General features: G+C 40.7%; 1 protein-coding gene across 4 annotated transcripts in view; it reads right to left on the bottom strand.

Moving 5' to 3' along the window:
* The window catches only part of PHC3 (polyhomeotic homolog 3), a 31604-nt gene extending 18630 nt beyond the window's left edge, over nucleotides 1-12974 (bottom strand). For 3 of the 4 annotated variants that reach the window (XM_032193160.1, XM_032193163.1, XM_032193164.1), the window contains exons 1-6: nucleotides 12939-12974; nucleotides 9559-9706; nucleotides 8695-8853; nucleotides 7182-7259; nucleotides 5487-5645; nucleotides 3201-3299 (exon numbers count right to left, since the gene is read on the bottom strand). In XM_032193160.1, the coding sequence (XP_032049051.1) occupies nucleotides 3201-3299; nucleotides 5487-5645; nucleotides 7182-7259; nucleotides 8695-8853; nucleotides 9559-9684 (621 nt within the window). In that variant the 5' untranslated portion in view covers nucleotides 9685-9706; nucleotides 12939-12974. The remainder of the gene's footprint in view (nucleotides 1-3200; nucleotides 3300-5486; nucleotides 5646-7181; nucleotides 7260-8694; nucleotides 8854-9558; nucleotides 9707-12938) is intronic. The other variant, XM_032193161.1, reaches the window with a different exon arrangement.
* Between the last annotated feature and the right edge of the window lie 1430 nt (nucleotides 12975-14404).

Genomic DNA, 14404 nt, shown 5'->3' with positions numbered 1-14404 from the left:
AATATACAGAAAAACAGTGATCGTGAGGTACTTCAGTGATAAATACAGCAGTCTTTTTTTCCTTATAGAAGTTTAAAAAATAAAAGATAATTACATTCCTATTACATTACACTAATTTGAATTAAAACTTGTATTTTTTCTCCCTTTAACTCTCATAGTAAATTCAAAGTGAATGACAGAACACATCTTAAACACAATTTTATTTTTATGCAGACCCTACTGAAATACAGTGGTGAATATGTTTGCAGAGGCTAAAATAAACCAGAGCCTTGGGTAGTGATAGTGACAAGAACCTGCTGTATATTATTCAGGTCTTAATACACCTGAGAGTACCTTCTTTCTACAGCAATACCTTTTCACCACAGCTCTAATGTCACATAAAACAAAATGTAAGCCTTCTGAAATGCGTATTAGTCAGTGATTCACTGATGTGTGTTACAATGCAGCCAGCTTCTGTACATCTTGACCCCAGCTTTCCAGTCCTACGTGCTGAGCTAAAATTTTATTTCAAGGACAAAGACTACCCTAGCAGAGCACTAATGTATGTCATACTTTACGTGAAAAAAAAGAGGACTAATTATTGCCATCCACTTTTTGATTATTTATGCTCTTCCTCATTCCAGTTAGTACTTGTGTAATGAACTAGTTGGCGTTTTACTTCCCACTGTTCAGTGTGTTACCACAGGGTGTGCTCAAATCCTGTTCTGAAAACAACAGCATTTGTTTCCTAGCTGGCATGCATGATGCATTTACTGCAATCCTAGCTGTTGCAGCAGGGGAGAAAATCTATGAATAAGCAGATGTCTGAGCAAATAAAACAACTGGGATGAGATTATTCTGGAGTTTCTGAGAGCCTAATGGCTTACACTAATCAAGATGCTCCGAATTTAATATCGTCACTCCTGAAGACCAAAGTTCAAAAGAAGTTCCTGTTCCAGCTTGTGTTTTTGAAAGGGATGCTTCTGAAACATATGAAGGATATAGCATTTGACCTAATAAACCCAGTCATGGAAAACCCCCACAGTGCCACAAGCACTCTGCTGTCAGACTCTTTGTTTTTGTAGCTAGGATGAATCTATTCAGTGTGGGAAGCAAAAGGTCAACTTAGATTTTAGAAGCAACAGTAGGAAGGCTTTACCATGACTTTTTATCAGAACCTTGCGATAAATAAAAGCCCAGGTCTCACAGTCCAGCCTACAGTATAATCAAGGTAAGGTTCCCGTTAAACTTATTCTCTCAGCATGCCATTTGGTCTGCTGAAAGTTCATAAAAAAGGGAAAGAGAAGGTTAAAAAAAAAAAAAAAGAAAAGAGCCCAACATGCTAAGAAAGGCTTGCCAACCAGGGAATAAATGCCAGCTCCTGTTCTTCCTCATATAAATTTGACCAAGCTAACTGCCCATTTTAACACCCTGTTGCAATAATGAGAACAATACAACCAATTTTCCTGACATAGCACTGCACTGAATTCCCAAAGCTGTTATGCTAGGTAGGCAGTATCACCTATAAAAAAAATACTTGCTCCACTACAATCCTTTAAAGAAAAAAAAAAAAGTGCTGCAGCAGAAGATAAAAGACCTAATTGCTCTTTTACTGGAAGTACTAGAATAAAGGTAAATTAGATCAGACTGGGAAGGCAGCTACCAGCAAGATACAAGGACAATGCCCCCAGTAAGGACAGAGCTACCAGCTTCTGGATATGTTTTCAGAGTCCTCCCTATCCACATAATGTACAAAATTGTGCAACAAAGAGAATGAGGAGGTGAGAACAAAGAGGTTTGCATTTCTTCACTTTCTCACTGTATCTCAAAGGTAAAACCTTTCCCCCTTCACCCTTAATTTTACTTGGATATCTTTAAAACAGCAGCATTAAATTAATGGTACTCAGCAGGTGATATGGAAAGAGTTCAGAACTACAGCAGGTAAAATGAGGAATTTGTTTTCTCATGTTGCACACTGACAAAGCTTCTTGTGTAACAAAGGGGCAATCTGCTTCACGATTCAGCAATGACATGGTAACGCATTCCCTTGCAGCTTTTGTGTCTGTAATTTTTTTTCTCTGTCTGAAGGCCAAAAAGTTAGATGTGGAAGGTTGACTAAAAACTAAATTCAGTAGCTTCTGGGGAATCAAATCCAATAGCTTTTAGACTTGCTTATCACTGGAAGCCTTGTCCATGCCTACAACAAGGCAATTTTTCATTCCTGTATTTAATGAATTGCTTAATTAAGGAATATGGTGAAAGCATATCTAGGATTAGTGCAACTACTCTCAAGTTTTTTATTTTCTAGTTTATTCATTTTAGCTGCAAAGTTCTGCCAAACACACTTATCTTTTAAAAATAAACTGGTTATGCTCTAAAATGGAGTACCAAATTACCACAATTGGGCTTTATCAACCTTAAGAGTTCTAAATGACCTCAAGAATGAAATGTTAAAAGAGTAACTACAGAAGGAAATCTTTTTCCAAACTTGGCACAAGAGAACTAGAAGGTGCAACCAGCACAATGCAGATTTTTCAGAAGTAGTTCAGGAAGATCTGTAGAAGTAAAAATAGTAAATCTGGTATCTCCAATTGCCAGAGTACTAGAAATTATAGCAGAGAACCAGACGTGCCCTACAACAAGCAATATGACTTTTGTAAAGCAGGTAGCAGCTCGCTGATCTAGTGGAATCTTCTGAAGGGATCCACAAACACAAGCACAAAGAACATTCAACTGGCATAATTTACTTGGATTTCCAAACAGTTCCAAAACAAGTCCACTAGCAGAGTCTTTCAAATAAATCCCTAAAATAGAAGGGAAGGTCTTTCATGAGAGCATAAATTTGTTGGAAAAATGTTTGCTTTTCACAGCAGGAGATGGTGACTAACATTCTGTAGAGGTCTGTGCTGTCCCATATGGTTTTCCAGATCATATACAAATTTCATGTTTCAGTGAAATGACAACACTAGTTCAGCTGATAATGAGAAATTATTCAAGGTAATAAAGATGAGAGAGAAGATTATGAAGAGCTGAAGTGTCATATCCAGGACCCCAGTTTTACATATAACATGATCACCTCTAAACGTGTGATGATGGTAAACAGAAAACACTAAAGATGTACGGAAACAGTACCCATTACTAATTTTTAAAAGGAAGTAAAACTTAAGCACAACGTTTCCTTACTTGTGAATTTTGGCACACTCTGCTGGACACAAGCTCACCTGAGTAGCTGCAGACTGACAGGAAGATGAGGAAGATGATGAGACAACAGGAATGTCAGACTGGACAGCAGCCACAGTGGTAGCAGGAGTAAAAATTAGCTGTTAAGCAAGAAAAAAATATCAGGTAATAGACTGAAATGTTGAAAAATGTGTTAAAAAAAAAAAAAGCAACATTTTACTTTTAAAGTGATACATAAGTTACATGCAGTGATGCACAGCTTCTCTTTTTTTTTTTTTTTTTTTTTACTTTTAGAGGAACTTATTCTAGTAACAATTTATTGCAGTAGTTTAAGTAAATAAAATTAAAAGGTTATGTAAAATATTTGTTCTACATATTCAGAAACATGTATTATACACACACACACACACTTATTAGCTTTCACACAAGCATTTTAAAAAAGGCTTTCCCTCCAATATTACAAATGAGTGAAACAAAGGCAAAAAAGTTGGCCAATTTCTACAATATTGTAAAGAGAGAAAACTTGGAGTATCTTACAATCTGTCATTAACAAACAGGGCTGTTATATCAACTTCAACTATGCTAATTAAGTTTTATTGCAAGAACAGGTATCGCACAACCAACCTCAAATTACTAATTTCAGTGTACTGGCATGCCTAATTGTCATTGATTTCCGCAGTGACAGTATAGTAAAGGCAAGTCTTATGGAAGACTTTGCAGAGAGACCATTAGTCACTTTCCCTTATTTTTAAAGATATGTCAACTGCAAGGAGCAGCTACGAAGAAAACATGAAGTTACTTAGCCAGAAGTGAATCAAGCTGGTGATGAGGCTATTGTTATAGACTAACTACAGACGAGAGTTGACCTTTTTACAGAAAGTCCTTGACAATGAAGGAAAAACGTTAATTTTGATATGTTAGAAACACTGAAAGATTGAAAGAGGTATGACATGCTACCAAGAAGGGCAAAATGATCTTGCAATATCATCCTAAACAGAAACTAACAGAGTGTAAGTTTCTCTCTCGAAACTGGGATGTAAGACAGTTATTGAAATAAGCAGGAAATTTGATGTAAAGAGTCTGGATGAAAACTTAGTGTGAATAGATATGAAAACCATATCCAAAAATCCATGTCGTTGAGACAGATTGCTACTATAAAAAGCAGCAATCTCATCCCATATTGCTTCCACCACTAATTTGATAACACATATTGAAAGGCAGTGACATGATGGATTCCTAGCTTTCTGTTAACTAGTACTAGGTGATTTCAGCATCTAGGTTTGCTTACAAACCAAAGACTCAGGAAATCCTTTTTGTTGGTGTTTGATCTTTAAATCCTTATCTTGAATTCATACTACTTTTTCAATAAACATGTAAGAAAAGAGTCTCCAAAGAAAGAGCTCAACATCGCATAACACCATTGCTGGGCAAGCCTAAGAAAAAACTCAGAAAAAGAACAAAGAAAAAACTTTCATAAACACGCTTCACAGGTGCAGTTCCTGTAAGAACTCGTGCCTGCATCTAATTTTATACATCACTGCAGTCACAGACCTCTGACTCTCGGTGTAGCATAACAGTGATTCTTCCTGTTTCATGTAGTTGAACATAACGTCAGAAAGCTCTAGTCATGAACTCCCACGGGCCATGGGAGTATAACTTCAGTGTTCACGTATAACTTCAGTAATTCGTATGAAATCCCACACAGCCTGTGAGGATCAATTCATACAAGACTCACTGCACAGAGTATTAAACTAAATAAAGTAAAATCACTATACTGATTTTTCAGAGTTGCCCATAAAGAAATGGAAATGCCGCATTAATAGGAATTGGGAAGAACCTGATGAGTTTCACGTGAATCTAAGAAGAATGAAAGCTACATATCCAATTCATGTTCTAGAGACAGTAATCTAAAGAACAATCTTAGCTAAACGCAATTAAATTTTCCTCAAGAGACTGAGCTCTGAATGTAGCCAATGTATTGGAAAAAAACTACCCTGAGCATAAACTCTAATATGTTCCGTTATGTAGCCAGATCAGACATGCTCTTTTTCCTTTTTTCCGCATGCTCGATCAATTTACCAACATAGTATGACCAGGCTAAAAACATATGAAGGAATTTTGACAGAACTAAGCTACAGCAATCCTTTCATTCCTTTGACATCTAAAGTGTTTCAGTGACATGTACACAAAGATTAGTAACAGAATTCTCAGTGCTACCTGAAACTAAAGAAAAATTCTTATAATTTCTAGAAATAAATAAGAACTGGAACAGCAAAATTTCAGGGAACAAAAAACAAAAACAACAACAACAAAAAATCCAAACTTACCATTTGAGCTCGTAGATACATTTGAGCCTGGCTTGCACTCAGGGTTGGCGAGGTGCTCCCCAGCAACATAGTCTGTTGGGTAATACTGCTGCTGGTGGTGTTGGAGGTCTGTGAACGGCTTATTATCTGTGCAGGTGTAGGAGAGGTGGAGAGGTTAATCTAAGGAAACAAAAATATTGCTTCTGTCATGGAAATTCAATCATCCTAGGGTCTAAAGCCAGAAAGCCTTTCACAAAAATGGCAGGGTCAGTTGAAACCTCTGAACTGTAAAGATATCAAAAATGTATTGAGCCAAACGTCACAAAACTAGATTCTGGCAAGACTGCACATTTTCATTCTTGAACCACAAGCAATATTTAGCAGTACACAGTAATAAGCATTAACGAATATAAACAACGATGTTATGAAGCCTGAAAAAATACATCTCACAGAAATACGTATTTACATAACACATAGCATGAGCTTATCAAATTTTAAGAAAAATGTTTGAATCTTAATACTTAAGTATCTTTAAATGCTTTTGTTATCTGACTGGACTGACAACTTCTGAGATGCTCATTATGAAACTTGATCAAGGTGCCTGTTTGTGCTGCCATACGTTGATTCCTCATATGCACACTTAAAAATGGTCTGAGACTAAAGTTTTCTACAATTTCATATTAAATGCTCCTAGAAAAATTCTTTTTAGCATCTGCTCAAGCAAAAGCTGGTTGTTTTTTGTTTTTACTAACACATCTAACAGAGTTAAGTGCCCAGCTCTTTTAGATCACTTTGAGATTTTCTTCAAAATCCAAGCCCAATTATTCTGTTAGTTTAACATCAGGCATATTTGAAAACCTTCCCTCCTAAATTTAATAATGAATGAATGATTTTACTTCTAACGACTGTAAGCCAAAGCAGTGCTATGAGAGCTTAAAACACAACAACAGTTAAATCACTGAAGCTACGCACTGAAGCCATGAACAGCTTGAGGGCATGATTAATAAGCAGGATGTCTGTAGGACTAACAAAGTCCTACTGAAGACAACTGTAGAAGTGTACATAGAAGGCTGTGCAAATTACATATCTGAAGATGTCATTTAAGGAAATGCAGCATGAACTGAACACAGAGCCACTAACAACTGAAACCTGAGCACATGCTTAGGATATGGATAAAGTAATTTAAAGTGCATAAAGATGCATGATAAAAGATGACAAAAGAATGAAAGCTATAAACAATTTAACCAGTTTCATATACTGAAGTGAGCAATGACTTGGATTCTTTAGATTCGGTGCTCCTTAATCACTGGTACAGAGTTATGATTTTGAACTACAACAGTGCCCTGAATAAAGAAACTAATGTGAAAAATCTGGTAAGAAATCATGTAAGAGATGAAAGCTCAGAGAGTGATTCCTGCAGTGGTCTGAACAGTCACTAGTGCCCATGGAGTGAGCAGCTGCCCCTCAGAGCACCAACAGTGGGCTGGGACCAGGGAAGCCTCCAACGCCAGCCAGGAACACTGGCATTGGGATGAGAGGACGACACTGGAAGCATAGCCAACGCTTCTACAGTCATCATACTTCCATTTAGTGCCTCTCTTGTACTCCTTTTAACCATACAAATTTAAATACTAAAATCTTTTCTGTTTTGCCAGATAGTTATTATATAACCAACAGGGGTTGAGAATGGATGCAGGGCTTTGTTCGATTACGTACCGAGGTCTGCGACATGCTTGACTGCTGAGTGACACTCCCAGGGGGGGAAGTACATTGCCTCCCACCTGACAGGCTTGCCTAGATAGCAAGAATATGCGTCAAATACCGAAATCAAAAAGTGTTTAAGCGATGTTCACATTATTGCACAAACCACCAAAAACACCCCTCTCTAACATTACCCTCTCTCTGAGTTAGCAGCAAAACTGCTCGACTCAGTGGAATTAGATTTCAAAGTGCACTCCAAGCTCTGAACTGGAATCTGCAAGGTGTCAAATGCCTTGAATTCCTTCCAGCTTTCAGGCACTCAGACTCTCACAGACCAAGACCTGAACAATAACTATCAGAGGTAAAGCCCATCAAACTGTTAATGATGGAGCTACCTGACCAGCTCATCACCTACGGTGCTCGGAACTTAGAATGTGACATCATTAAAACTGTCATTATTAAAACTCACATTGTAATTTTTATTATGATTAGAATAATCTAAAATTAAACTTCATAAATGCTGCGAGGAACATCCTCACTTCCCCTAGAATGACAGTTTATGTATGCACATCAAGTGTGTATACCAGTATGCTATTCCAGACCTTCAGATGAATACAGGGACAGTGATTTAGATGTATATATTAATAGACTGCATGACAGAACTTCTTAGGCTTGCCCCATCTGATTCTCTTCGCTCTATCTCAGTAGCAGTATAGGCACAAATCCATCACAAAAAAAAAATAAGTCAATATATTATCATGATCTATTGGAAAAGGTACAGAAGCAGAAGCCAGGAGCATAGAAGAGTCCATCCTAGTTCTGACAACAAGCAGCTGTATCTATCCCTGAAGTTTTTACCTCTGTTTTAGCATTTCTACATATAAAAATATTAACTGCCACCTATCCCTGCAAGACAGTATTCTCAATCTACAGTCAACTGAGGTCAAAGGAAGTCTTTCCACTGCTTGCGTTTTCACAATGGGTCTACTCTGGTGTTCCTTTTGTGTCAAAAGCTTTGCTTCAGAAGTGAAACACAGCATTGTCATTTACCTCCTACATTGCTGCAGTTGGAGTTAAAACTGAATGTTGCCATTATTTATAATGCAGCCAGACGTGTGGCAAGACACACTAAAATACCAGATGTTGACTACCTGAATTTGATTTCACTAAGATGCGTGGCTATTCATTTGTTTCCCCATCAACCTTCAGACAAATTCATGGGATGAAGACTGAAGTAGTCTATTTTTAATATATACATTTTTTTCTGTTTGATGATTTACATGATGCATTATAATGTATGCAGTTAAGCATGGAATGGACGCCTATTGGAGCATCTATAACAAAATCCTCCAAACAGTTTGGAGGAAGATACAATTTAAAAGAACAAAGTCATTAAAATATAACAGCGAATCATTGTGAGACACTGAAAGCTCAGGCACTTAAGCTGTTATGTTTGACAATGCTCTAGAACTGTAGTTCTACTCCAGAAAGTAGCAAACCACTATTTTTCAGCAATCTTCGCTCTCACCTGTGGTACAGTTGCCAGACTCTGAAATTGGGTACTGCTTAAGTGCTGCTGCTGCAAAGCAGCAGTCTGCAGCATTAGATGCTGCTGTTGGGCTGCATACATCTGCTGGAGGTACTGAGCAGCTGAGCTAGGAGGACGGTGCAAGGCCTGCTGAATAACCTGTGATGAATCAGTAGGTAATTAATCACAATTACAAAGTACACACCATACTGACATGATGCTGAAGTTTACCTTTACAAGGAAATAAAACCAAATACATCCGTTTCACACCAACTGTATAATACCAAACTTACTCCACCACCACTTTTCTCAACAAAGGTACCAAATATAGGTACAGCATTTTTCATAACACTACATCCCCGGCTCTTAGGCTCTCATCATCATACCCTACGTGATATTCTATTTTTTTTGAAAGATCAGGACAGCGCACGAGGCCCATTTATCAAACCCAATGGAGCAGGCTGTACAAACTTCCTGGTAATCTTATTTGAAGAACAGCAAAATGGGGATGGATCCAAGAAGCAGTTACACACAAAGATACCTCTGGATCCCTCTAGTCAATGGTGGTAAAGCAAACAGCTTTTTGTGTTACTTTGTAAAATTTTATGTTCATATTCCATACCCTTGGGGAATGGTGAAAAATCAGGTTTTCCAATAGCATTTCTCTCCCGTTATTTGGAAGGCAGGCCTGCACACTGCACTACTCTTAAGTGGTCTGATATCTACACTATGAACAGTATCTTATGAAAATCAGTAAGTTAGATATTGAGAAAGAAGACAGCAATTAAGAACGGAAAGTTAATTTTGTGTAAAGCATTGTGCAACGCATGTATTTGAGGGAAATAGCATCTGATGGCCCGGTACCTGGACGGCATGCCTGTCAGAGCCACTGTAGACAGATATCTGCGGGAGCGGGGTCCGGGACGTGGAGGTGGTAGTGATAGTAGTCGTAGATGCAGAACACGTCGTTGTGTTGGGTTCATTCTCCATAGCTGTGCAGTGTTCGTCCAGCCTGGCGGGATTGAAATTGAAATGAAAGCCGTTCACAAAGAGAAGAGCAGCACATATTTTAAAGGAGATTTTAAAGATTTTAAAGGAGAAAATCTAAGACTCTCTGAGATACACTAATGGACAGTTTGCAAATGGATAGGTTCATAGTGTTTGCTATTACTTGATGTGATTTGTGGACTGACATGGTTATGAACTTCTAAGATGTGTCAAGAGTGGCAATAGGTGGCAATTTAGGAATGCACGCGGAACTTCCCGCAAGCTGCACAGGAGTACTGCCACATCCCTCTTCGCCATGGCACAGCGCAGGAGCCACTGGCTGTCCATGCTGCACATTCAGCAAAACATTTTCTAGCCAAACATCACTGGTGACATGTTCTATTCGGAAAAAGAACAAAAAGCTGCAGAGAAAATGCTTTAATTTCTACAGCAATGCCTCCCCAAAAACAGCCACAGTTATGGAAAAAACTACCTAAAAGAATCTTCAAGGATTTTTTTCCCTACAAGACTTCCTTCTGCTGCAGAGTATAACCTCTCTCCAAAAACACTGTCATTAAAACTTCAATGAAACCTGTTTCTCAACATATGAGCGTTGTTTATCTTAGTTTCCTTTTCAGTTTTAGTATTATGATTAACAGAGACATAGCAGCTGTTTATTGCTTTTCAAAGGATGCTTTAAAAAAGCAGGTGGGGAGAAGAATTTCCTTCTTACAGTAAGGAAGGACTCAGAAAAATGATCATTTGGAGAGCTGCAGTGTACTAGGAAAAAAAAAAAAAGAAGCAGCATTGGCAAGTCCCCAGCAAAATGCCCATTGCGTGCTGCATCAAACAGGAACATAATAAGGAGTTTCAGCTCATGCTGCTGAAAGCAGAACACAACGCTGCTGATCTGCTACCTTCCTCTCTGAAGACACGACTACTTTGCAAGTAGAGAACTTACAAATCAGCATCCTCTACCCAGAAAAAAACCTTCAGGCTGACTTGTGCTGCACATGATGCCATAGGTCCCGATTATATGGAATACATAAACTTTAAGAGGTACACGGTCCCCTAGGGACTTTGTGCCCATCATTGTGTTGATATCTTCTATCTTTTGCCATCAAAGACAATTTGTGGCAATAAAGCTTGCTTTCAAAGCACAGATCCTACTATCAGAAATGAAGAAAAGTATGGCTTTGTTGGTAAAAAAAAAATCAGATCTGACGTGTGTTATAATGCCATTTATCTACCTACAGGAGAACAAAAGTTAGCATTGATGCGTAAACCACTTCAGTTACAATGAGAACAGCATCACTTCTAAAATCACTTTACATTAATTTCACATACTGCTAATGAAAAGGACCTTGAAAAAAAGTCTCCTCCAGAGAGCATTAAATGCACAACAAAATATTTACACCTAAGACTCGTCTAGCTTGTTTGAGCAGTTATGCAACTGTTTAAATCAGCCTAAGAAAAATAACATTGCACGGTTAATTTTCTTAGTTCTCAGCCACATCTAAGAGTTATCAGTGAGATATGCAACACGTCTCACTGCACCAACTGAATCAGAAGTCGGTAATTCAATGCGAGCTGATAATTCTTTAGCTAAGTGCCTTGTTTTCAAAATTTTTGATCGGCATGGCCTGGTACTGACGTGCATCTCCAGCCCTCCTCTAGCACGTCTGACCCCGAATCAATTAGAGATGATGCACGAGGCTTACTTGCCACCCCTCAGGGCTTATCGCAATATAAAGAGAGAAGAGTTGCAGCAGGCAGCAGTGACACGCAGAAATACCATGCCCTCTGTTGGCTGAAAGCACGGGAAGGTGCTTCAACAGATGACACTTGTTAGAAAAGCTCTCCTCACTTGGAGTGAAAAGCCGGTTGTTTAAAGGAAAAAGAGAAAATACATAAAACGAGGGTTATTTTTTAGCGAGATGACCCTGAATCCATTAACAACGTGGCAGATGGATAGATGGATCTTTTATAGCAGAAAGCATGAATGCCACTACAGAACGTGGATCTGTCTTTACAGCATCGTAAAGGAGATCAGGGCAACACCGCATATGTAACTAGACCACATTTAGTTATAAAAATGTGTCTCAGATACAATTAAAAATAGTCTTCTAAAATTTTTATTAGCTACTTAACATTAAAAAAGCAAAATTCCCAATTTACAGTGCAAATAAATTTGGTAAGTGAACAGGGGCTGTACTGCGACATTGCATGTGAGCAACATCACCTCAAAAGGACCTCTCTGATGGGCGAGTTTTAGAAAATGCACAAACTCTGAACAACCGCTGTATGTTTAAAAGTGGACTCAAAATATAAAACACAACAGAAAACTGTATGTAAAAGAAGCATTTATTCGAATAGAGACAGTCTTAGACACCACATTGTTTCAAATTATACCGTGCATGATGTAAATATTTAGAGGTTTTTGTTCTTGCTGTTCTGAGAGTTAAAGAACAGTTTTGGTCAAAATAAAAATCCAAAGTAAGGTCACAAAAATCTGCTGTTTTACACCAGTAACATTGGACTACCAGCACGGCACATACCGTGCATGCACACACACAGCATGTCGCTGGTCATGTTTGAGAAACTTTGATTTTTTGTAGTGACACGGTAAAAGCAAACACTACTGGCACTCTGCAACCCATAATTGGTATTTGGAAATTGGCATTTAAGTGTTTAAACCATTTATTTACTCAGTCCGCTCATCACCTCCCGTCAGAACTCCCACGCGCACAAGACGCAGAAAATAAACACAAATCTTCCACAAGCCTAACCCCTGAGGGGATTTCTGCATAAACCCCAAACACACACACCCCCGGCACGCCACCCCGACAGTTACACGGGGTTCGGGCGCTATTTTTCAGCCAAAACACGGGGTTTTTGAGAGCCGCGCCAACGCAGCCCCCGCCCCGCGGCGCTGAGGGACCCCGGGGCTGCCGGGCGGGCAGGGCCCCTCGCCCGCCTCAGGACGAGCCCCGAAGACCCCCAGCCCCCGGAGCCGAGCCCGGGGCCTCCCCCAGCCCCGAGCGGCGGCCCCGCGGCGCTCCTCCGCCCTCAGCCCCGGGGAGGAAGGGGCGTGAGGGGGGCTGAGGAGCCTCCCGCAGCCAGGGCGCTGCCGGGGCGCCGTCAGGGCGCTGTCAGGGCGCCGGTCCCCGCCTCCGCGCCCCGCCCCGCCGCGGTTTGGCCGGGCCCCGCCGCTGCCGCTCCCCCTCCTCCTCCGCGCGTCCCGCCGGGAGACTCGCCTCGGCCCAGCCGCCTCACTCCGCTTCCGCCATCTTGTCGCCTCCCTCCCGGGGAGGCGCTGCGCAGGCGCGCTGGGCGCCGCCGCCAGGTGACGCCGCCCGCCGCCATCTTGGGGCTTCGTGCGGCGGGGCTGAGGGGAAAGGGGCAGCTGCCCGAGGGCTTCTTCAGTAAACGGGGCGTTAATAAATCTGGGGGATTAGCTGTAAAACGTGTGTTTTGAGGGGCATGTGTGAAGGTTAAAGGCAAGAAAGGGCCTGCCCCGTGGGCTTTTCTATGTTAGTTGTTCAAAGACTCCCAAACGGGAGGTGGTGGTGAGCCCCTGATGTCTCAGGAATATGAAACTGAAGGGACTTTTAGATCACTTAGCCTAGCTTCCAGTTCTTCCTGCAACATACTGGTTCTAAGCCTGTCTCTGCTAAGAGGATGAGAGCTTCTTCCTTGGAACTGACCGTAATTGAGCAGAGTTGAATTACACCATTACTTAAGCGTAGGTGGTAGCGGCTGCTTTGCACTACCTGGCATAGAAAAGTCCAGCCTCCACACAGACAATTAGCCACTGTACCGCATTAGGTTAATCAAATCTTGCATGGGATATCCAGACAAACTCAGTACCTCTCCTTCTGTGTGTCATGAAATGTTTTCCTCTTTGTGATAGAATACTCTTAGAGATCTTGTAGGAAACTAAGAAAAAATGTTAGAAGTTGTAGAGCGAGGTATTAAGATACAGCAAGGTATTTCCTGCTGCGTGAAATTGATGCAAGACTGTTTGGAAACTGGGTGGAGCAAGGAAGTTTCTTCTGAGGAAGAAAAATACCTGCTGCAGGAAGGCCAGGTAGCATGACAAAAAGTGCTGTGCTTCGTAGCCTCTTGCAAGGAAAACAGCAAATGGGGCCTTAAGTTACTTTATCATCAAAGAGAGAAAAAAACACGGAGCAAGGTGCACAATTGGAATGTGCAAGTCTCGTGTAGCAGCCACACCAAGCGGCTGAATGCTGCGCTGCTTTAACAAACATCCGGGAACGGTGCCGATTACAGCAAGGAGGTAGTGGCGAAAAAAGGAAGTGTTTGTACTCTATCAGAAAAAAAAAAAAACAACAAAGGTTAGGTTACCTATTCCTTAGTATTCCCAGAAGCATCAAGGAAGCGCTGGGCAAAATAAATACGCGTTATCAACGACGCTACCAACGCGTTGTTAAACAGGGAAAGCCTAAAAGAACCAATTTAGGATTAACAGTTCTGATAAAATACCTTTCCCTAAATCCTAAACATTCCATCCCTTTTAGCTAGGGAGCATCCTTTGTGTTTTTTTTAAAGAAAACCACAAACCACCACACCGGCTGCACGGCAATTGGAACCCCTGCCCGTGCTCGCTCCCGCGCAGCCGCGGGGCCGCCCCCTGCCCGGCAGCCGCCGCGCGCTCCCGGCGGGCCGTACCAAGAGGCGGCGACACCGAGAGGGGGATCCC

The sequence above is a fragment of the Aythya fuligula genome, chromosome 9 (assembly GCF_009819795.1).
Source record: "Aythya fuligula isolate bAytFul2 chromosome 9, bAytFul2.pri, whole genome shotgun sequence".
Taxonomy (NCBI): Eukaryota; Metazoa; Chordata; class Aves; order Anseriformes; family Anatidae; genus Aythya; species Aythya fuligula.
Note: the sequence above shows the minus strand (reverse complement) of the source record. Positions and strands in the feature narration are given on the sequence as shown.